General features: G+C 39.9%; 2 protein-coding genes and 1 pseudogene across 2 annotated transcripts; all 3 read right to left on the reverse strand.

Annotated features, from left to right (window-relative positions):
- Positions 1-826: 826 nt before the first annotated feature.
- LOC114608068 (vomeronasal type-2 receptor 26-like) lies at positions 827-6,630 on the reverse strand. The gene is made up of 5 exons (XM_077917819.1): positions 6,340-6,630; positions 4,665-5,522; positions 4,199-4,426; positions 3,281-3,407; positions 827-1,728 (listed from the first exon to the last, which is right to left on the reverse strand). Exons 1-5 carry the CDS (start codon positions 6,628-6,630, stop codon positions 827-829), a joined length of 2,406 nt encoding a protein of 801 aa, XP_077773945.1.
- A 3,824-nt stretch (positions 6,631-10,454) lies between these two features.
- On the reverse strand, positions 10,455-15,610 carry LOC144325218 (vomeronasal type-2 receptor 26-like). The gene is made up of 5 exons (XM_077917820.1): positions 15,320-15,610; positions 13,667-14,524; positions 13,211-13,438; positions 12,287-12,413; positions 10,455-11,356 (listed from the first exon to the last, which is right to left on the reverse strand). Exons 1-5 carry the CDS (start codon positions 15,608-15,610, stop codon positions 10,455-10,457), a joined length of 2,406 nt encoding a protein of 801 aa, XP_077773946.1.
- A 3,898-nt stretch (positions 15,611-19,508) lies between these two features.
- Positions 19,509-24,674, reverse strand: LOC114583597 (vomeronasal type-2 receptor 26-like; annotated as a pseudogene).
- Positions 24,675-25,575: the final 901 nt, after the last annotated feature.

Consider the following 25,575-nt stretch of genomic DNA (forward strand, 5'->3'; position numbering starts at 1 on the left):
TTTAAAAAAAAAAAAAATAAAAGTAACCTTGAACTGGTCTAAAGCCTTATCATCATCATCATCATCATCATCATCACCACCATCATCATTATTTTATTTATACCCCACCCATCTTGCTGGGTTTCCCCAACCGCTCTGGACAGCTTACAGAGTATCTAAAATCATAATAAAAACATCAAGCATTAAAAACCTCCCAATACAGGGCCGCAATCAGTTGTATTGTAAAAGTTATGCAATTCTTAACTCCTTTACAGCTGAAGGGAGGGTGTTCCACAGGGAACTCAGGTAGAGCTGTGATATCTGACACTCCTAAGCTATTGTATTTGTCTACTTACAGATCTCACTATTTGAACAAAATACATCCTCAGAAAATCGTTTGTTAGGTCAGCGTTTCTCTAAGGAGCCAACAGTTTCCATCAATACCTATGAGAACATTCTAATGTGTTCTTGACCTCAAAATGTTGACCCTCAAAGTGCGAAAACCCCATGAAAACACTCTGAAGCCTTCCAAAAGGCATACATGGAAGGAAGGTCAGCTTGTTTGTTTACACTACTAAACACACATTCAGCTGTTGGGATACCTGAGTCTGTGGTGCATATAACAAGGTTTGGGCACTAATTACTCATGTTAGAATAAGAGATTTTTCATATAAAAGGCATTTGGATAGTGGGACCTGTGTATAGAAAATATAAATAAACAAATGGCAAAAAAGTGATCTCAGGTACGTTTGCTACTGGAATATATACACACAGAGAGAGAATTTGGTCTTCAACTCTTAACTATCACATATTTAAAATTTACCAGAGCAAAGGAAGAAAAACCTGTTTAATTCTTTTTTCTTATAAGTTGCTCCCTGTTGTTCAGCTCTGGCCTCAGAATAATGATGTAGCATTTAGGGGCAAAGATGCAGCCCAATAAGCCAGCACTGGAAGCCAAGATGGAGAAGATCTCCACAGCCACCATGTATTTTCCACTTGTGCTCAGGTAGGCTGGAACAAAAGACAGCCAAACACTGCAAAAGAGCAACATGCTGAAGGTAATGAATTTGGCTTCATTAAAACAGTCAGGTAACTTGCGGGCTGCAAATGCGGCAATGAAGCTGGCAATGGCCAAGAGGCCCATGTAGCCCAGGACACAATAAAACATGGTGACGGACCCTTCATTACATTGCACAATGATTTCTTCTGTTGAAGAGTGCATGTCCAGATCAGGGAATGGGGGAGATGTCATCAACCACACAGTACAGATAGTTGATTGAATAAGAGAACAGGGAATCACAACTGAGTAGGTCAGTCTTTTCCCTACCCACTTCCTCATGCTGGACCCTGGCTTGGTGGCCATGAAAGCTACAACTACAGTGATAGTTTTGGCCAACACACAAGAAACGGCTACAGAGAAGATGATGCCAAATGTTGGTTGCCGGAGGAGGCAGGAAACTGTGCTAGGTTCACCCAGAAATAACAATGAAGAAAGGAAGCAGAGCAGGAGAGAGACAAGGAGAGAATAGGTGAGGTCCCGATTGTTGGCTTTGACTATGGGAGTGTCTTTGTACTTAATGAATGTTCCTAGCACCAAAGCTGTGATAAAGAAGAAAGAAAGGGCAACAGATGCTAAACTGATCCCTAAATGTTCTTCATAAAAAAGGAAGGTCATCGTTTTTTCAATGCAGGCAGTTTTGTTCTTGTTAGGATACTGAATTTGTGGGCATCTGAAGCAGTCATTCATATCTGAAAAATAAACAAGGTCAAATTTAAATACTGGTTGAACAGCACTTTGTCTGCTATGTGATTGCTTCACTGACATGAAATTATACCTATTGATATGCATGTATTTTAGTGCTCCAGTATAAATGCTTTGATCTCACTTATTCTGAAAGCTATTATACCGTATTTTTCGCCCTATAGGACGCACTTTTCCCCCCTCCAAAAATGAAGGGGAAATGTGTGTGCGTCCTATGGGGCAAATACAGGCTTTTGCTGAAGCCTGGAGAGCGAGAGGCTCCCAGTCTCCAGGCTTCAGGAAGCTCTGTGCAACCCTCCGGAGGCTGGCGCGAAGCCGCGCCGGCCTCCGGAAGGTCGCACAGAGCTGCCTGCCCTCCCGGGGTCCACACAGCTCTGTGCGACCCCCCAGAGCCCAGCGCCAAGCCGCGTCAGCCTCCGGAGGGTCACGCAGAGCTGCCTGCCCTCCCGGGGTCCGTGCAGCTCTGCGTGACCCTTGGGAGCCCGGCGCCAAGCCGCGCCGGGCTCTGGAGGGTCTCGCAGAGCTGTCTGCATTCCGAAGCCTCGGGCGCGCTGAGAAGCATGCCCAGGTTTGCACAGCTGTCCGCAAGCCTGGGGAGACCGGCGCGGCTCCCTAGGCTTGCGGATAGCAGGCTGTTCTGGGGGCTGGGGTCGGGGGAAGCTCGGGCTTCACCTGCGCCAGCCCTGTGCCGGGGGGGGGGGGATAATTTTTTTTCATTCCCCCCCCAAAAAAAATACTAGGTGCGTCCTATAGGGCGGTGCGTCCTATGGGGCGAAAAATGCGGTACTTTTCAACAGTATTTTACCTTCCATATTGCTTCTTTGCTGGCATGAAATGAAACTTATTGGTTCCATGTTTCTCAGTGTTCATATATGAGTGTTTTAAACTCAGTGTATTTTTAGGCTTATTAAAATCATTTGTGTGCTAAGTTTATAATATCTGTGTTGAAATCCTTCTTACTGCCTTTCTTTTTCACATAAGAACATAAGTGCCTGCTACATCAGGACAGTGACCCATCTCATTTAGATTCCTGATTTCACAGTGGCCAACCAGATTCCTATGGGAAGCCTGCAAGCAGGTGCTGAGTGAAACAGCAGTCTCCCCCAACGCCCACACTTTCCAGCAACTAGTATTTTGAAGATTTCAGTCTCTGATGATGGAGGCAGAGCAAAGCCATCAGAGGTCATAGCCATGGATAGCCTTGTCTTCCATGACTTTGTCTTGTCCTCCTTTAAAGGATTTCAAGTGATTGTTTCCCACTGCATCCTGTAGGAATGAATTCCATGGTTATATCACGAACTTCATGAAGCAGTTAATTTTCTTTAGCCTGTTCTGAATCATCCAGCACTCAATTTCCAAAGATGCCCCCGAGCTCTAGTGTTCAGTTTACCCTATTTTCCCATGCATTGAAGAATTTTAATCATTTTTATCATGTTGCTCCTTTCTTGCTTTTTGCTCTAAAATAACTGCCTGAAATACTACCTTCTAGCCTTGCTATTGTCCTTAGAGGAAGAAAAATATGAGCACTGCATGACTTACCATCCTGGTTTGAAATTTCCCCTTCTGAACAAGGAGCACAACCATAGCAGCAAAACTTTTCTCCTTCTTTTTTCTTCTTCTGATTGCCAGGGTGGCAGTGGTCATTACACAGAGAAAGGGGAATCACCTATCCATAGCAGGAAAGAGTTCAGAAGATCGGAAAAACTGATTGTTTATTTGACTTCTATTAATGAAGTTCACTACTCAGCAAATAAAGGTTTAATATAAAAGAGCTGCATTATGCAGTTGTGTTAACTATGAATCACGTTATTTGGGATTCCCTCCAAACCTATGACAAACTTTGCAATCATTTTGCAGCAAAATCCCCACATTTTGAAGTGTACCAAAATATTGTCAAATTTCCCCAACATGGTGCAATGCTGGTCACCCACAATCCAATATTCTTCAATTCACACCAAACCTGTGCCAAAGTTTTGCATTAATGGAGAGGGGTGACCAGTAGGGCACTAAGTTTGTCAGGTCAGCCATACAGTTCAAGGGCTCTCCAAAATGTTAAGTTTGTTCTGCAAAATGCTGCAAAACAATTGAAAAACAGCTCACCAGGACTTCATTTTAACCCTGCCTAGAGATGAAATTGATTGAACCTGGGAACTTGTGCATGCCATATGTGTTCTATTACTGAGTTATTGTCTCCATATATTATAAAAAGAGGTTACTGAATGGGCGCCTATGTAGTAATTTCATTTATATATGCCAAGGCTTTGCTTTATGTATTTGGAAGATATACAAAAATGTAATGTTTTCCACCCTGTTATCAATTTTTAATGTGCTAGGCAGCCACATTTTTCCTTGGCCATATCAGATAGAAACAACAGTTTTAAACAAAATGGAACTTCCAACACCTAAAGAACGCGTCATAAGACCAGTGAGGACCAGAAGGATTCGTAAACTGCAGACCTGATTAAAACCTCTGTGCCATACAAGCATATCTTCATGAAAAATGAATGCTTCTCCTTCAAGAGTATCAGGATCAACTCGTCCAACTTTCATTTGAAGGAAGGACTTGTTTGGGAATGTGATCATGTTTGTGATGTCAAATACACCTCTCAGTTCCCTTTTATCATTAAAGGACATTGTTTCACCTGCTGAGTTGTTGAATGAAATGCCTTGCAGAAAATGGTGCAGCTGATTCAAACAGAAAAAGGGAAAAGAAGGAATACATATATCTAGAACGAAGGCCAAATATCAACAATGGGCTATATTCATATAGCAGATGGAAATGTTATAACAAAGCAATAGAAGGCTAAAATTCTGTACATACTAAATATATTGGAAATAATCACAACCACAAAATGTTATCACTTGATGTCTGGCCTCAGAGAAATTCACTCACTGAAATAATATTTTGTTTGCAGCAGGTTACCTGCCAGGGCTGCAGATCTTGAAGTTCAAACCTTTTGCCTCCCACCATTGCTCTTTCCTTTGATCTGTATGAATAAAGAGCATGCAAAGCATGAGCGACAACATAGACAGCATTGTGGATACTGTAGCTGTGGCCAGTCATGTCCATTTCAAACACATGCCCAGGAAGACACTGTAACTTCTCCTCTCCTGTACAGGTTTCAATATCTCGCATGAGCAGATCTGGAAATGGACAGTCAAATGCTTGCTCCCAGAAGTCCTTGAGAAAACCATCACCTGGATTCCAGTAAGGTTTTATGATCTGAAGAAATTCATGGAACTTGAGAAGCTTTTTGGAGTGTATGGTGAAGGATATGGCACCTTCAAAGAGCTCAAGATCCCAAGACTTTTGAAAACTCAATAATACGAAATCAATCTGTGTTGTCATGATCCACACCTTTCTAAATGATGCGCTTTCCTTATTTTCAGGATCTCGTAGATACATAACGGATCTCAGCCAGCTCAATGTCAGAGAATCTCCATAGACAATGAATGCATTGGCTTTATCATTTGTGACACCCACATAATACTTATCAAGCATATCAAAAATTTCACCCACCATATCAAAATGAGCTATTTTTTCCATTCTTTGTGTGAAGGCTGAACAGATCCCATGCTGGTAAAGAATGGGCTCCAGGGTCTGCAGGAAATTTTCTCCTCCATCATCATCTGTAACAAAGAGTCCAATCCATGTCCATCCAAAATGCTGGAGCAAGCTGATAATCGCCATATACTGATGAGCTTCATTGGGCACCATGCGGTAAAAGGAAAGGAAGTGATCTATATCACTCTCCTCTTGGGGGAATGAGCCATATGCAAGCTAACAGCAAAAGAACAGACATTATCAGTATTATACAGAACCTCTCTAGCCCTGCAAATGACCAATAGTGCAAAATAAATTAGGGCCCTTTAATCCGTTACCCAGACTCTCCAAGGAGGCAGGGCCTATGGTCAGCTTTGTAAGTCTTCAGGTCAACCTGGCCTTCTTGCAGAGACAACTTCTCTTGCAGTTGTTGTGTGGAACAGGTTGGTGGTATTGGAAGTGTCCAAGGTGCTACCTGCTGCCTGTTTGACTCAGACTTTCACTGGTGTAGCAATCTCTACTGGTCAGGAGTAATCTACGTTTTTGACAGACATTCCAGCTTGTAATGCTTCAGCATCAGTCATGTTTACTTTCTGAATCTCAAAATCACTTCCAGAATGATAAGAGTGTGAACAAAAATTCATGACCCTACTCCTAAAACCTAAGATCTAATCAGAACCTGGATGCAGGCAGCACTGTGGTCCAAACCACAGAGCCTAGGGCTTGCCAATCAAAAGTTCGGCAGTTCAAATCCCCACGACAGGGTGAGCTCCCATTGTTCAGTCCCTGCTCCTGCCCACCTAGCAGTTCGAAAGCATGTCAAACTGCAAGTAGATAAATAGGTACCGCTCTGGTAGGAAGGTAAACGGCATTTCCGTGTGGTGCTCTGGTTCACCAGAAGCAGCTTAGTCATGCTGGCCACATGACCTGGAAGCTGTCTGTGGACAAACGCCGGCTCGCTCGGCCTATAGAGCGAGATGAGCATGCAACCCCAGAGTCATCCAAGACTGAACCTAAGTCAGGGATACCTTTACCTTTTACTCATAAAACCTACCTGTGGAATCTTGTAGAGGCTTAAGGTATCAGCCATATGGAAGGAGGTATCAGAGCTAAGTCCTCCGATTATGGCGATTAGGTTTTTCTGTGAGTCACATTTATAGTTGGGAGCAAATCTATGCATTTTAAAGAGCAGGTCCATGGTGTTACGATAGGTCATCCTTGCATCATAATAGCTGTCGTAGATGTGGAACCCCAGTGTGACATTGGGCAAGATGTTGGGATTCTCATTTATCACTTTTACAGCAAATGCCAGAGCAAGTATGTGCTGGTAGAATTTTGTTATCATGCTGCAAATGAGGTTAGTTTCAAATTTCAGAGGAAAATTCTACAATGCAGACAAAACAAATTGCCCTTTCTTTCTGAAACTTATGCATACTCAACTATAACCTTAGAATTTTATGATGGTTCTAAAATAAGAAATATCAAACTCTTTAGCCCAAATAAAATGTATTACTCATCATGCCATTTGTATATTTCTTTTACCACCGTTTAGTTAGCTCTTGTGTGGTCTTTAATATCCACCTCCCTTCCTAAAAATGACTACAACAATATCCAACTCTTTCTCTTTGTACTCCAAATGGCCATGAAGGTAATTATTCTATGCATCTAGCCCAGGAATTCAATAATATTTCATTGAATTAGTTACAGTCACTACCATCCTTATACAAGGCAGTTTCTGGTATTCATTTATAGGATTGCACTATGCATTTGTTTTAAAAATAGTTATCACTTAAATAAGACAAGTTAATGATTACTTTAAAAGCTACATTGTTTTTAAAAAGAACTAATCAGAACCAACCTACCACAGTGTGATCCAATACATTTCTACTCAAATGCAAGTGCAAGTGAGTTCAATGAGGATAACTTCCAAGTTATTTTTGTATAAGATTGCAGACTTGGTTTAGGTGCAATCATTCACTTCTAATATACCAGAAGTCACCTCTTCTATGTAAGACAGGTATAGAAAAATGGGGTGAAATGTTTTCTCTTCATCACAATTTTAAGGTTCTTTCCATCACCACTCTCAAATACATTCAATTCTAAACCTAATAGAAGAATAAACTAACTCCTTTAGACTTATCTTCACTTCTCTATCACTATACCATGGTCAGAAATGCATACAGAGCATATTGCTCTATATTTCACTAATTTAATGGTAGTGAAATATAGAGCAATATGCAAGTTTGACAGTGGAATTTGCTGCCAAGGAGTGTGATGGAGTCTCCTTCTTTGGAGGTCTTTAAGCAGAGGCTTGACAACCATATGTCAGGAGTGCTCTGGTGGTGTTTCCTGCTTGGCAGGGGGTTGGACTCGATGGCCCTTGAGGTCTATTCCAACTCTATGATTCTATGATTCTATGATTCTAATGACTGTGTTCTTAAGCCACAAAGTCTCCACAGGATTCAATCATTTTTGAAGCTTGCATTTGGAGTTCAAGGAATTGGAAAGACAAAAGTTTTGTAATACAAGTTCATGTCATTGAAGTATTTTAATTCAAACAAAAAATAGGAATTTTGCATATTAGAATGACGAAAACATCCATATTAGTGCATGTAAATAATTGCAATTAGCACGCTCTAATAGTATTTTTTGATGATTTATTATTTATACTTCATGCTAACGAGAGCAAAACTCATACCTTTTTTTTAATCACCCAAGGCTTGGGAAAGGAATTAATCTCCCATCAACTTACTGTTGCTACAATCAGTTTGACAGATTCCCAACACAGACTACATTTTGTTAAAATTTCTAGATTTCACTTATCAGCCAGTACCAGGTGTCACTTCATAGATGAATGAAATATATTGAAACAGGTTTATATCTCAAAAAACAATTCTCAAACCATGAGGTCAATATCTCACAAAGGAGACTCAAACAGTGTCTGATTCATGGCATCTTTTCTAGGAAGATTGGACACTTTCAGATTAGGTGCCCCAAGAACATGCACAGCAGTAACCCTATTATCACAGAGAGCAAAGCAATTATTTACTGCCGGTCATTTTAGGAGAATACACAATACTAAACAAACAAACAAACACTGGAAGGATTAATCCAAAAAATGAAGGAGGAGGGAGAGTCTCTTACTGTGGATTATTATCAAACAGATTCTGTGAAGGATTTTCAATGAAGCGTTCTTCAATGATGGAATAATAGAACTGAGAAGATATCCCACCAATGATGAGGCCACCTGACTGGTACCATTCATGTGGAACAGGAAATGTATCAGTCTCAGGGCACCTCATAGCTGCTTTGCACACAACAGGAGCAAGCAGAAAAAGCAAAGTGAATGACCACAGCATCCTTGCAGGCAAGCTTCTCTGCAATCTTGGATGCTCTTTGCCTACCAGTCCCTGCAGAATGAGTTAAGCAAACTAGGCGGCATGATACCTGGCTCTGTCAATAGAGCACAACAAGAGAGATTGGCACACCTTATTTAAAAATCAAAGCAGTATAAACACATGCTTTGGATGCTAGGTGAGATTTCCAGTGCTCAACACTCAGATTTCAAGGCAGACCAATAATATGATGAAAATACTAAATGGGAGAAAGAAAATAGGGAGCCATGACTACCTCTAGATACTATTCCTATCTCCTAATGATACAGAGATTCATCATTATAATCCTTTTCATGGCTGTGTATTGACAGTTTTCTTATGCCTCTGGTGTTCTGACAAGGTGGACAAATTATAGTGATTTAGATAATTGTACGGTGACTTAATAACTTTTGAAAAGTTTTAGTTCCAATGAGGGTTGGTGTTTTTTCCTTTTTTTGCAACATGTGTTCGGTGTTTATTCTCAAATCTGCCTACAACACCCTACGTGCTGCCTATGCCCCTTTGTGGCACAAAAAGTGGCAATTAGCTTGAAGTGTTCCATGGTATGTGAAAACATCAGCAGGAAAGTTAAAGTGAGTGTATTTTGTATTATGACTCAAAGCAGCAAATCTTGAATGAAAAGTGACTTTCCAACTCCAGTTTTGCCACATGACTTGGCAGCTCTTATTTCTCTGCATGATAAATTTGTGGCAGAATCCAGATATGCCATCAAGATGAGGGAAACTATACTGTTGTGACAATAACCATGAAATAAAGAGGTGTGACACAAGTGAAGTGTGTTTATTTAAATTGCACTAATTCTCTTCAGTGTGATTTTGCTTGAACTACACGGCAGTTCCAAAGGTAATCTGTGCTCAACGAATAGGCCGCAGAACCCAGAAGAAAATAATTGGGTCTCATATCTATCTGCATCTTTAATTAAAAAATGTTTCAGGATCTATATCATCACAATTACAAATGTTTATTCAAAAAAAGAAGTTTAAAAGTAACCTTGAACTGGCCCTTGAACTGGGCCTTATCACCATCACCATCACCATTATTTTATTCATACCCCACCCATCTTGCTGGGTTTCCCCAGCCATTCTGAACAGCTTACAGCATATCTAAAATTATAATAAAAACATCAAGCATTAAAAACCTCCCGATACAGGGCCACATTCAGATGTACTCTAAAAGTTGTGAAGTTCTTAACTACTTTACAGCTGAAGGGAGGCTGTTCCACAGGGAACTCAGGTATAGCTGTCATATCTGACACTCCTAAGCTGTTGTATTTGTCTACTTACAGATCACACTATTTGAACAAAATACATCCTCAGAAAACCATTTATTAGGTGAATGTTTCCCTAAGGAGCCAACAGTTTCCATTAATACGTATGAGAACATTCTAATGTGTTTTTGACCTCAAAATTTTGACCCTCAAAGTGTGAAAACCCCATGAAAACACTCTGAAGCCTTCCAAAAGGCATACATGGAAGGAAAGTCAATTTGTTTCTTTACAGTACTAAACACATGTCCAACTGTTGGGATAGCTGAGCCTGTGGTGCATATTTCAAGGTTTGGGCACTAATTACTCATGTTAGAATAAGAGATTTTTCATATAAAAGGCATTTGAATAGTGGGACCTGTGTACAGAAAATATAAACAAATGGCAAAAAAGTGATCTTAGGTACGTTTGCTACTGGAATATATACAGAGAGAGAGAGAGAGAATTTGGTCTTCAACTCTTAACTATCACATATTTTAAATTTACCAGAGTGAAGGGAGAAAAACCTCTTTAATTCTTTTTTCTTATAAGTTGATCCCTGTTGTTCAGTTCTGGCCTCAGAATAATGATGTAGCATTTAGGGGCAAAGATGCAGCCCAATAACCCAGCACTGGAGGCCAAGATGGAAAAGATCTCCACAGCCACCATGCCCTTTCCACTTGTGCTCAGGTAGGCTGGAAAAAAAGACAGCCAAACACTGCAAAAGAGCAACATGCTGAAGGTAATGAACTTGGCTTCATTAAAACTGTCAGGTAACTTGCGGGCCGCAAATGCGGCAATGAAGCTGGCAATGGCCAAGAGGCCCATGTAGCCCAGGACACAATAAAACATGGTGACGGACCCTTCATTACATTGCACAATGATTTCTTCTGTTAAAGAGTGCATGTCCAGATCAGGGAATGGGGGAGATGTCATCAACCACACAGTACAGATAGTTGATTGAATAAGAGAACAGGGAAGGACAACTGAGTAGGCCAGTCTTTTACCTACCCACTTCCTCATCCTGGACCCTGGCTTGGTGGCCATGAAAGCTAGAACTACAGTGATAGTTTTGGCCAACACACAAGAAACGGCTACAGAGAAGATAATGCCAAAAGTTGGTTGCCGGAGGAGGCAAGAGACTTTGCTAGGTTCACCCAGGAATAACAAGGAAGAGAGGAAGCAGAGCAGGAGAGAGACAAGGAGAGAGTAGGTGAGATCCCGGTTGTTGGCTTTAACTATGGGAGTGTCTCTGTACTTAATGAATGTTCCTAGCACCAAAGCTGTGATGAAGAAGAAAGAAAGGGCAACCGATGCTAAACTGATCCCTAAAGGTTCTTCATAAGAAAGAAAGGTCATCGTTTTTTCAATGCAGGCAGTTTTGTTCTTGTTAGGATACTGAGTTTTGGGGCATCTGAAGCAGTCATTCATATCTGAAAAATAAACAAGGTCAAATTTAAATACTGATTGAACAGCACTTTGTCTGCTATGTGACTGCTTCACTGACATGAAATGCATTGAAATGCATGTATTTTAGTGAATTGAAACGCAGGTATTTTAGTGCTCCAATATAAATGCTTTGATCTCACTTATTCTGAAAGCTATCATACTTTTCAACAGTATTTTATCTTCCATATTGCTTCTTTGCTCTCATGAAATGAAACCTATTGGTTCCATGTTTCTCAGTGTTCATATATGAGTGTTTTAAACTCAGTGTATTTTTTAGGCTTATTAAAATCATTTGTGTGCTAAGTTTATAATATCTGTGTTGAAATCCTTCTAACTGCCTTTCTTTTTCACATAAGAACATAAGTGCCTGCTACATCAGGACAGTGACCCATCTCATTTAGATTCCTGATTTCACAGTGGCCAACCAGATTCCTATGTGAAGCCTGCAAGCAGGTGCTGAGTGAAACAGCAGTCTCCCCCAATGCCCACACTTTCCAGCAACTGGTATTTTGAAGATTTTAGTCTCTGATGATGGAGGCAGAGCAAAGCCATCAGAGGTCATAGCCATTGATAGCCTTGTCCTTCATGACTTTGTCTTCTCCTCCTTTTAAGGCTTTCAAGTGATTGCTTCCAACTGCATCTTGTAGGAATGAATTCCATGGTTAAATCACGAACTTCATGAAGCAGTTAATTTTCTTTAGCCTGTTCTGAATCATCCAGCACTCAATTTCCAAAGATGCCCACGAGCTCTAGTTTTCTGTTTATCGTATTTTCCCATGCATTGAAGAATTTTAATCATTTTTATCATGTTGCTCCTTTCTTGCTTTTTGCTCTAAAATAACTGCCTGAAATGCTACCATCTAGCCTTGCTACTGTCCTTAGAGGAAGAAAAATATGAGCGCTGCATGACTTACCATCCTGGTTTGAAATTTCCCCTTCTGAACAAGGAGCACAACCATAGCAGCAAAACTTTTCTCCTTCTTTTTTCTCCTTCTGATTGCCAGTGTGACAGTGGTCATTACACAGAGAAAGGGGAATCACCTATCCATAGCAGGAAAGCCGTTCAGAAGATTGGAAAAACTGATTGTTTATTTGACTTGTATTTATGAAATTCACTACTCAGCAAATAAAGGTTTAATATAAAAGAGCTGCATTATGCAGTTGTGTAACTATGAATCACATTATTTGGGATTCCCTCCAAACCTATGACAAACTTTGCAATCATTTTGCAGCGACATCCCCAAGTTTTGTGGTGTCCCAAAATATTGTCGAACTTCTCCGACAAGGTGCAATGCTGGTCACCCCCGTTCCAATATTCTTCAATTCACACCAAACCTGTGCCAAGGTTTTGCATTAATGGAGAGGGGTGACCAGTAGGGCACTAAGTTTGTCAGGTCAACCATACAGTTCAAGGGCTCTCCGAAATGTTTTGTTTGTTCTGCAAAATGCTGGAAAACAATTGAAAAACAGCTCACCAGGACTTCATTTTAACCCTGCCTAGAGATGAAATGGATTGAACCTGGGAACTTGTGCATGCCGTATGTGTTCTATTACTGAGTTATTGTCTCCATATATTATAAAAAGAGGTTACTGAATGGACGCCTATGTAGTAATTTCATTTATATATGCCAAGGCTTTGCTTTATGTATATGGAAGATATAGTTATACAAAAATGTAATGTTTTTTTCCCTGTTATCAATTTTTAATGTGCTAGGCAGCCACATTTTTCCTTAGCCATATCAGATAGAAACAACAGTTTTAAACAAAATGGAATTTCCAACACCTAAAGAACGCGTCATAAGACCAGTGAGGAACAGAAGGATTCGTAGATTGCAGACCTGATTAAAACCTCTGTGCCATACAAGCATATCTTCATGAAAAATGAATGCTTCTCCTTCAAGAGTATCAGGATCAACTCGTCCAACTTTCATTTGAAGGAAGGACTTGTTTGGGAATGTGATCATGTTTGTGATGTCAAATACACCTCTCATTTCCCTTTTATCATTAAAGGACATTGTTTCACCTGCTGAGTTGTTGAATGAAATGCCTTGCAGAAAATGGTGCAGCTGATTCAAACAGAAAAGGGAAAAGAAGGAATACATATATCTAGAACGAAGGCCAAATATCAATAATGGGCTAAATTTATGGAAACGTTATGACAAAGCAACAGAAGGCAAAAATTTTGTACATACAAAATATATAGGAAATAATCACAATCACAAAATGTTATCATGTGATGTCTTGCCTCAGAGAAATTTACTCACTGAAATAATATTTTGTTTGCAGCAGGTTACCTGCCAGGGCTGCAGATCTTGAAGTTCAAACCTTTTGCCTCCCACCATTGCTCTTTCCTTTGATCTGTATGAATAAAGAGCATGCAAAGCATGAGCGACAACATAGACAGCATTGTGGATACTGTAGCTGTGGCCAGTCATGTCCATTTCAAACACATGCCCAGGAAGACACTGTAACTTCTCCTCTCCTGTACAGGTTTCAATATCTCGCATGAGCAGATCTGGAAATGGACAGTCAAATGCTTGCTCCCAGAAGTCCTTGAGAAAACCATCACCTGGATTCCAGTAAGGTTTTATGATCTGAAGAAATTCATGGAACTCGAGAAGCTCATTTGAGTGAATGGTGAAGGAAATGGCACCTTCAAAGAGCTCAAGATCCCAAGACTTTTGATAACTCAATAGTACGAAATCAATCTGTGTTGTCATGATCCACACCTTTCTAAATGATGCACTTTCCTTATTTTCAGGATCTCGTAGATACATAACGGATCTCAGCCAGCTCAATGTCAGAGAATCTCCATAGAGAATGAATGCATTGGCTTTATCATTTGTGACACCCACATAATACTTATCAAGCATATCAAAAATTTCACCCACCATATCAAAACGAGCTATTTTTTCTATTCTTTGTGTGAAGGCTGAACAGATCCCATGCTGGTAAAGCATGGGCTCCAGGGTCTGCAGGAAATTTTCTCCTCCATCATCATCTGTAACAAAGAGTCCAATCCATGTCCATCCAAAATGCTGGAGCAAGCTGATAATCGCCATATACTGATGAGCTTCATTGGGCACCATGCGGTAAAAGGAAAGGAAGTGATCTATATCACTCTCCTCTTGGGGGAATGAGCCATATGCAAGCTAACAGCAAAAGAACAGACATTATCAGTATTATACAGAACCTCTCTAGCCCTGCAAATGACCAATAGTGCAAAATAAATTAGGGCCCTTTAATCCGTTACCCATACTCTCCAAGGAGGCAGGGCCTATGGTCAGCTTTGTAAGTCTTCAGGCCTTCTTGCAGAGACAACTTCTCTTGCAGTTGTTGTGTGGAACAGGTTGGTGGTATTGGAAGTGTCCAAGGTGCTACCTGCTGCCTGTTTGACTCAGACTTTCACTGGTGTAGCAATATCTACTGGTAAGGAGTAATCTTGACAGACATTCCAGCTTGCAATGCTTCAGCATCAGTCATGTTTACTTTCTGAATCTCAAAATCACTTTCAGAATAATAAGAGTGTGAACAAAAATTCATGACCCAATTCATAAAACCTAAGAACTAATCAGAACCTGGATGCAGGCGGCACTGTGGTCCAAACCACAGAGCCTAGGGCTTGCCAATCAGAAGGTTGGCAGTTCAAATCTCCACAACAGGGTGAGCTCCCATTGTTCAGTCCCTGCTCCTGCCCACCTAGCAGTTCGAAAGCATGTCAAACTGCAAGTAGATAATTAGGTACCACTCCGGCAGGAAGGTAAACAGCATTTCTGTGTGGTGCTCTGGTTCACCAGAAGCAGCTTAGTCATGCTGGCCACATGACCTGGAAGCTGTCTGTGGACAAACGCCGGCTCGCTCGGCCTATAGAGCGAGATGAGCATGCAACCCCAGACTTATCCGAGACTGATCCTAAGTCAGGGGTACCTTTTACTGATAAAACCTACCTGTGGGATCTTGTAGAGGCTTAAGGTATCAGCCATATGGAAGGAGGTATCAGAGTTAAGTCCTCCGATTATGGCGATGAGGTTTTTCTGCGAGTCACATTTATAGTTGGGAGCAAATCTATGCATTTTAAAGAGCAGGTCCATGGTGTTACGATAGGTCATCCTTGCATCATAATAGCTGTCATAGATGTGGAACCCCAGTGTGACATTGGGCAAGAGGTTGGGGTTCTCATTTATCACTTTTACAGCAAATGCCAAGGCCAGGATATGCTGGTAGAATTTTGTTATCATGCTGCAAATGAGGTTAGTTTAAAATTTCAGAGGAGAATTCTACAATGCAGCCAGTGGACAAAACAAATTGTCGTTCTCTCTTAAACTGATACATATTGAACTATGACCTTCTTATCTTTTATGGTGGTCTTAAAATAATAAATATCAAACTCTTCAGCCCAAATAAAATGTATTACTCATCATGCCATTTGTATATTTCTTTTACCACCATTTTGTTAGCTCTTGTTTGGTCTTTACTATCCACCCCCCACCGCCCGCCAAAAGACTGCAACAACATCCAACTCTTTCTCTTTCTACTCCAAATGGACATGAAGGTGATTATTCTATGCATCTAGACCAGGAAAGCAACAGTATTTCATTGAATTAGTTACAGTTACTACCATCCTTATACAAGGCAGTTTCTGGTAGTCATTTATAGGATTGCACTATGCATTTGCTTTAAAAATAGTTATCAGTTTAATAAACAAGTTAAAATAAGACAAGTTAATGATTACTTTAAAAGCAATATTGTTATTAAAAAGAACTAATCAGAACCAACCTACCACAGTGTGATCCAATACATTTCTACTCAAATGCAAGTGCAAAAGAGTTTAATGGGAATAACTTCCAAGTATTTTTGTATAAGATTGCAGACTTGATTTAGGTGCAATCATTCACTTCTAATATCACAGAAGTCACCTCTTCTATGTAGGACAGGTATAGAAAAATGGGGTGAAATGTATTTTCTTCATCACAATTTTAAGGTTCTTTCCATCACCACTATCAAATATATTCAATTCTAAACCTCATAGAAGAATAAACTAACTCCTTTAGACTTATCTTCACTTCTCTATCACTATACCATGGTCAGAAATGCTTACAGAGCATATTGCTCTATATTTCACTAATTTAATGTTAGTGAAATATAGAGCAATATGCAAGTTTGACAGTGGAATTTGCTGCCAAGGAGTGTGGTGGAGTCTCCTTCTTTGGAGGTCTTTAAGCAGAGGCTTGACAACCATATGTCAGGAGTGCTCTGATGGTGTTTCCTGCTTGGCAGGGGGTTGGACTCGATGGCCCTTGTGGTCTATTCCAACTCTATGATTCTATGATTCTAATGACTGTGTTCTTAAGCCACAAAATCTCCACAGGATTCAATCATTTTTGAAGCTTGCATTTGGAGTTCAAGGAATTGGAAAGATAAAAGTTTTGTAATACAAGTTCATGTCATTGAAGTATTTTAATTCAAACAAAAAATAGGAATTTTGCATATTAGAATGAAGAAAACATCCATATTAGTGCATGTAAATAATTGCTATTAGCACGCTCTAATAGTATTTTTTGATGATTTATTATTTATACTTCATGCTAACGAGAGCAAAACTCATACCTTTTTTTAAATCACCCAAGGCTTGGGAAAGGAATTAATCTCCCATCAACTTACTGTTGCTACAATCAGTTTGACAGATTCCAACACAGACTACATTTTGTTAAAATTTCTAGATTTCACTTATCAGCCAGTGCCAGGTGTCACTTCATAGATGAATGAAATATATTGAAACAGGTTTATATCTCACAAAGCAATTCTCAAACCATGAGGTCAATATCTCACAAAGCAGACTCAAACAGTGTCTGATTCATGGCATTTGTTCTAGGAAGATTAGACACTTTCAGATTAGGTGCCCCAAGAACATGCACAGCAGTAACCCTATTATCACAGAGAGCAAAGCAATTATTTACTGCCGGTCATTTTAGGAGAATACACAATACTAAACAAACAAACAAACAAACAAACAAACAAACAAACACTGGAAGGATTAATCAAAAAAATGAAGGAGGAGGGAGAGTCTCTTACTGTGGATTATTATCAAACAGATTCTGTGAAGGATTTTCAATGAAGCGTTCTTCAATGATGGAATAATAGAACTGAGAAGATATCCCACCAATGATGAGGCCACCTGACTGGTACCATTCATGCGGAACAGGAAATGTATCAGTCTCAGGGCACCTCATAGCTGCTTTGCACACAACAGGAGGCAGCAGAAAAAGCAAAGTGAATGACCACAGCATCCTTGCAGGCAAGCTTCTCTGCAATCTTGGATGCTCTTTGCCTACCAGTCCCTGCAGAATGAGTTAAGCAAACTAGGCGGCATGATACCTGGCTCTGTCAATAGAGCACAACAAGAGAGATTGGCACATCTTATTTAAAAATCAAAGCAGTATAAACACATGCTTTGGATGCTAGGTGAGATTTCCAATGCTCAACACTCAGATTTCAAGGCACACCAATAATATGATGAAAATACTAAATGGGAGGAAGAAAATTGGGAGCCATGGCTACCTCTTGATACTATTCCTATCTCCTCATGATACAGAGATTCATCATTATAATCCTTTTCATGGCTGTTTATTGACAGTTTTCTTATGCCTCTGGTGTTCTGACCAGGTGGCCAAATTATAGTGATTTGGATAATTGTATGGTGACTTAATAACTTTTGAAAAGTTTTAGTTCCAATGAGGGTTGGTGTTTTTTCCTTTTTTTGCAACATGTTGTGTTCGGTGTTTATTCTCAAATCTGCCTACAACACCCTACGTGCTGCCTATGCCCCTTTGTGGCACAAAAAGTGGCAATTAGCTTGAAGTGTTCCATGGTATGTGAAAACATCAGCAGGAAAGTTAAAGTGAGTGTATTTTGTATTATGACTCAAAGCAGCAAATCTTGAATGAAAAGTGACTTTCCAACTCCAGTTTTGCCACATGACTTGGCAGCTCTTATTTCTCTGCATGATAAATTTGTGGCAGAATCCAGATATGCCATCAAGATGAGGGTAACTATACTATTGTGACAATAACCATGAAATAAAGAGGTGTGACACAAGTGAAGTGTGTTTATTTAAATTGCACTAATTCTCTTCAGTGTGATTTTGCTTGAACTACACGGCAGTTCCAAAGGTAATCTGTGCTCAACGAATAGGCCGCAGAACCCAGAAGAAAATAATTGGGTCTCATATCTATCTGCATCTTTAATTAAAAAATGTTTCAGGATCTATATCATCACAATTACAAATGTTTATTCAAAAAAAGAAGTTTAAAAGTAACCTTGAACTGGCCCTTGAACTGGGCCTTATCACCATCACCATCACCATCACCATCACCATCACCATCACCATCACCATCACCATTATTTTATTCATACCCCACCCATCTTGCTGGGTTTCCCCAGCCATTCTGAACAGCTTACAGCATATCTAAAATTATAATAAAAACATCAAGCATTAAAAACCTCCCGATACAGGGCCACATTCAGATGTACTCTAAAAGTTGTGAAGTTCTTAACTACTTTACAGCTGAAGGGAGGCTGTTCCACAGGGAACTCAGGTATAGCTGTCATATCTGACACTCCTAAGCTGTTGTATTTGTCTACTTACAGATCACACTATTTGAACAAAATACATCCTCAGAAAACCATTTATTAGGTGAATGTTTCCCTAAGGAGCCAACAGTTTCCATTAATACGTATGAGAACATTCTAATGTGTTTTTGACCTCAAAATTTTGACCCTCAAAGTGTGAAAACCCCATGAAAACACTCTGAAGCCTTCCAAAAGGCATACATGGAAGGAAAGTCAATTTGTTTCTTTACAGTACTAAACACATGTCCAACTGTTGGGATATCTGAGCCTGTGGTGCATATAACAAGGTTTGGGCACTAATTACTCATGTTAGAATAAGAGATTTTTCATATAAAAGGCATTTGAATAGTGGGACCTGTGTACAGAAAATATAAACAAATGGCAAAAAAGTGTTCTTAGGTACATTTGCTACTGGAATATATACAGAGAGAGAGAGAGAGAATTTGGTCTTCAACTCTTAACTATCACATATTTTAAATTTACCAGAGTGAAGGGAGAAAAACCTCTTTAATTCTTTTTTCTTATAAGTTGATCCCTGTTGTTCAGTTCTGGCCTCAGAATAATGATGTAGCATTTAGGGGCAAAGATGCAGCCCAATAACCCAGCACTGGAGGCCAAGATGGAAAAGATCTCCACAGCCACCATGCCCTTTCCACTTGTGCTCAGGTAGGCTGGAAAAAAAGACAGCCAAACACTGCAAAAGAGCAACATGCTGAAGGTAATGAACTTGGCTTCATTAAAACTGTCAGGTAACTTGCGGGCCGCAAATGCGGCAATGAAGCTGGCAATGGCCAAGAGGCCCATGTAGCCCAGGACACAATAAAACATGGTGACGGACCCTTCATTACATTGCACAATGATTTCTTCTGTTAAAGAGTGCATGTCCAGATCAGGGAATGGGGGAGATGTCATCAACCACACAGTACAGATAGTTGATTGAATAAGAGAACAGGGAAGGACAACTGAGTAGGCCAGTCTTTTACCTACCCACTTCCTCATCCTGGACCCTGGTTTGGTGGCCATGAAAGCTAGAACTACAGTGATAGTTTTGGCCAACACACAAGAAACGGCTACAGAGAAGATAATGCCAAAAGTTGTTTTGCCGGAGGAGGCAAGAGACTTTGCTAGGTTCACCCAGGAATAACAAGGAAGAGAGGAAGCAGAGCAGGAGAGAGACAAGGAGAGAGTAGGTGAGATCCCGGTTGTTGGCTTTAACTATGGGAGTGTCTCTGTACTTAATGAATGTTCCTAGCACCAAAGCTGTGATGAAGAAGAAAGAAAGGGCAACCGATGCTAAACTGATCCCTAAAGGTTCTTCATAAGAAAGAAAGGTCATCGTTTTTTCAATGCAGGCAGTTTTGTTCTTGTTAGGATACTGAGTTTTGGGGCATCTGAAGCAGTCATTCATATCTGAAAAATAAACAAGGTCAAATTTAAATACTGATTGAACAGCAATTTGTCTGCTATGTGACTGCTTCACTGACATGAAATGCATTGAAATGCATGTATTTTAGTGAATTGAAACGCAGGTATTTTAGTGCTCCAATATAAATGCTTTGATCTCACTTATTCTGAAAGCTATCATACTTTTCAACAGTATTTTATCTTCCATATTGCTTCTTTGCTCTCATGAAATGAAACCTATTGGTTCCATGTTTCTCAGTGTTCATATATGAGTGTTTTAAACTCAGTGTATTTTTTAGGCTTATTAAAATCATTTGTGTGCTAAGTTTATAATATCTGTGTTGAAATCCTTCTAACTGCCTTTCTTTTTCACATAAGAACATAATCGCCTGCTACATCAGGACAGTGACCCATCTCATTTAGATTCCTGATTTCACAGCGGCCAACCAGATTCCTATGTGAAGCCTGCAAGCAGGTGCTGAGTGAAACAGCAGTCTCCCCCAATGCCCACACTTTCCAGCAACTGGTATTTTGAAGATTTTAGTCTCTGATGATGGAGGCAGAGCAAAGCCATCAGAGGTCATAGCCATTGATAGCCTTGTCCTTCATGACTTTGTCTTCTCCTCCTTTTAAGGCTTTCAAGTGATTGCTTCCAACTGCATCTTGTAGGAATGAATTCCATGGTTAAATCACGAACTTCATGAAGCAGTTAATTTTCTTTAGCCTGTTCTGAATCATCCAGCACTCAATTTCCAAAGATGCCCACGAGCTCTAGTTTTCTGTTTATCGTATTTTCCCATGCATTGAAGAATTTTAATCATTTTTATCATGTTGCTCCTTTCTTGCTTTTTGCTCTAAAATAACTGCCTGAAATGCTACCATCTAGCCTTGCTACTGTCCTTAGAGGAAGAAAAATATGAGCGCTGCATGACTTACCATCCTGGTTTGAAATTTCCCCTTCTGAACAAGGAGCACAACCATAGCAGCAAAACTTTTCTCCTTCTTTTTTCTCCTTCTGATTGCCAGGGTGACAGTGGTCATTACACAGAGAAAGGGGAATTGCCTATCCATAGCAGGAAAGCCGTTCAGAAGATTGGAAAAACTGATTGTTTATTTGACTTGTATTTATGAAATTCACTACTCAGCAAATAAAGGTTTAATATAAAAGAGCTGCATTATGCAGTTGTGTAACTATGAATCACGTTATTTGGGATTCCCTCCAAACCTATGACAAACTTTGCAATCATTTTGCAGCGACATCCCCAAGTTTTGTGGTGTCCCAAAATATTGTCGAACTTCTCCGACAAGGTGCAATGCTGGTTACCCCCGTTCCAATATTCTTCAATTCACACCAAACCTGTGCCAAAGTTTTGCATTAATGGCGAGGGTTGACCAGTAGGGCACTAAGTTTGTCAGGTCAACCATACAGTTCAAGGGCTCTCCGAAATGTTTTGTTTGTTCTGCAAAATGCTGCAAAACAATTGAAAAACAGCTCACCAGGACTTCATTTTAACCCTGCCTGGAGATGAAATGGATTGAACCTGGGAACTTGTGCATGCCGTATGTGTTCTATTACTGAGTTATTGTCTCCATATATTATAAAAAGAGGTTACTGAATGGACGCCTATGTAGTAATTTCATTTATATATGCCAAGGCTTTGCTTTATGTATTTGGAAGATATAGTTATACAAAAATGTAATGTTTTTTTCCCTGTTATCAATTTTTAATGTGCTAGGCAGCCACATTTTTCCTTAGCCATATCAGATAGAAACGACAGTTTTAAACAAAATGGAATTTCCAACACCTAAAGAACACGTCATAAAATCAGTGAGGAACAGAAGGATTCGTAGATTGCAGACCTGATTAAAACCTCTGTGCCATACAAGCATATCTTCATGAAAAATGAATGCTTCTCCTTCAAGAGTATCAGGATCAACTCGTCCAACTTTCATTTGAAGGAAGGACTTGTTTGGGAATGTGATCATGTTTGTGATGTCAAATCCACCTCTCATTTCCCTTTTATCATTAAAGGACATTGTTTCACCTGCTGAGTTGTTGAATGAAATGCCTTGCAGAAAATGGTGCAGCTGATTCAAACAGAAAAGGGAAAAGAAGGAATACATATATCTAGAATGAAGGCCAAATATCAATAATGGGCTAAATTTATGGAAAAGTTATGACAAAGCAACAGAAGGCAAAAATTTTGTACATACAAAATATATAGGAAATAATCACAATCACAAAATGTTATCATGTGATGTCTTGCCTCAGAGAAATTTACTCACTGAAATAATATTTTGTTTGCAGCAGGTTACCTGCCAGGGCTGCAGATCTTGAAGTTCAAACCTTTTGCCTCCCACCATTGCTCTTTCCTTTGATCTGTATGAATAAAGAGCATGCAAAACATGAGCGACAACATAGACAGCATTGTGGATACTGTAGCTGTGGCCAGTCATGTCCATTTCAAACACATGCCCAGGAAGACACTGTAACTTCTCCTCTCCTGTACAGGTTTCAATATCTCGCATGAGCAGATCTGGAAATGGACAGTCAAATGCTTGCTCCCAGAAGTCCTTGAGAAAACCATCACCTGGATTCCAGTAAGGTTTTATGATCTGAAGAAATTCATGGAACTCGAGAAGCTCATTTGAGTGAATGGTGAAGGAAATGGCACCTTCAAAGAGCTCAAGATCCCAAGACTTTTGATAACTCAATAGTACGAAATCAATCTGTGTTGTCATGATCCACACCTTTCTAAATGATGCACTTTCCTTATTTTCAGGATCTCGTAGATACATAACGGATCTCAGCCAGCTCAATGTCAGAGAATCTCCATAGAGAATGAATGCATTGGCTTTATCATTTGTGACACCCACATAATACTTATCAAGCATATCAAAAATTTCACCCACCATATCAAAACGAGCTATTTTTTCTATTCTTTGTGTGAAGGCTGAACAGATCCCATGCTGGTAAAGCATGGGCTCCAGGGTCTGCAGGAAATTTTCTCCTCCATCATCATCTGTAACAAAGAGTCCAATCCATGTCCATCCAAAATGCTGGAGCAAGCTGATAATCGCCATATATTGATGAGCTTCATTGGGCACCATGCGGTAAAAGGAAAGGAAGTGATCTATATCACTCTCCTCTTGGGGGAATGAGCCATATGCAAGCTAACAGCAAAAGAACAGACATTATCAGTATTATACAGAACCTCTCTAGCCCTGCAAATGACCAATAGTGCAAAATAAATTAGGGCCCTTTAATCCGTTACCCAGACTCTCCAAGGAGGCAGGGCCTATGGTCAGCTTTGTAAGTCTTCAGGTCAATCTGGCCTTCTTGCAGAGACAACTTCTCTTGCAGTTGTTGTGTGGAACAGGTTGGTGGTATTGGAAGTGTCCAAGGTGCTACCTGCTGCCTGTTTGACTCAGACTTTCACTGGTGTAGCAATCTCTACTGGTAAGGAGTAATCTTGACAGACATTCCAGCTTGCAATGCTTCAGCATCAGTCATGTTTACTTTCTGAATCTCAAAATCACTTTCAGAATAATAAGAGTGTGAACAAAAATTCATGACCCAATTCATAAAACCTAAGAACTAATCAGAACCTGGATGCAGGCGGCACTGTGGTCCAAACCACAGAGCCTAGGGCTTGCCAATCAGAAGGTTGGCAGTTCAAATCTCCACAACAGGGTGAGCTCCCATTGTTCAGTCCCTGCTCCTGCCCACCTAGCAGTTCGAAAGCATGTCAAACTGCAAGTAGATAATTAGGTACCACTCCGGCAGGAAGGTAAACAGCATTTCTGTGTGGTGCTCTGGTTCACCAGAAGCAGCTTAGTCATGCTGGCCACATGACCTGGAAGCTGTCTGTGGACAAACGCCGGCTCGCTCGGCCTATAGAGCGAGATGAGCATGCAACCCCAGACTTATCCGAGACTGATCCTAAGTCAGGGGTACCTTTTACTGATAAAACCTACCTGTGGGATCTTGTAGAGGCTTAAGGTATCAGCCATATGGAAGGAGGTATCAGAGTTAAGTCCTCCGATTATGGCGATGAGGTTTTTCTGCGAGTCACATTTATAGTTGGGAGCAAATCTATGCATTTTAAAGAGCAGGTCCATGGTGTTACGATAGGTCATCCTTGCATCATAATAGCTGTCATAGATGTGGAACCCCAGTGTGACATTGGGCAAGAGGTTGGGGTTCTCATTTATCACTTTTACAGCAAATGCCAAGGCCAGGATATGCTGGTAGAATTTTGTTATCATGCTGCAAATGAGGTTAGTTTAAAATTTCAGAGGAGAATTCTACAATGCAGCCAGTGGACAAAACAAATTGCCGTTCTCTCTTAAACTGATACATATTGAACTATGACCTTCTTATCTTTTATGGTGGTCTTAAAATAATAAATATCAAACTCTTCAGCCCAAATAAAATGTATTACTCATCATGCCATTTGTATATTTCTTTTACCACCATTTAGTTAGCTCTTGTTTGGTCTTTACTATCCACCCCCCACCGCCCGCCAAAAGACTGCAACAACATCCAACTCTTTCTCTTTCTACTCCAAATGGACATGAAGGTGATTATTCTATGCATCTAGACCAGGAAAGCAACAGTATTTCATTGAATTAGTTACAGTTACTACCATCCTTATACAAGGCAGTTTCTGGTAGTCATTTATAGGATTGCACTATGCATTTGCTTTAAAAATAGTTATCAGTTTAATAAACAAGTTAAAATAAGACAAGTTAATGATTACTTTAAAAGCAATATTGTTATTAAAAAGAACTAATCAGAACCAACCTACCACAGTGTGCTCCAATACATTTCTACTCAAATGCAAGTGCAAAAGAGTTTAATGGGAATAACTTCCAAGTATTTTTGTATAAGATTGCAGACTTGATTTAGGTGCAATCATTCACTTCTAATATCACAGAAGTCACCTCTTCTATGTAGGACAGGTATAGAAAAATGGGGTGAAATGTATTTTCTTCATCACAATTTTAAGGTTCTTTCCATCACCACTATCAAATATATTCAATTCTAAACCTCATAGAAGAATAAACTAACTCCCTTAGACTTATCTTCACTTCTCTATCACTATACCATGGTCAGAAATGCTTACAGAGCATATTGCTCTATATTTCACTAATTTAATGTTAGTGA

This window comes from Podarcis muralis, chromosome 13, assembly GCF_964188315.1.
Source record: "Podarcis muralis chromosome 13, rPodMur119.hap1.1, whole genome shotgun sequence".
Lineage (NCBI taxonomy): Eukaryota > Metazoa > Chordata > Lepidosauria > Squamata > Lacertidae > Podarcis > Podarcis muralis.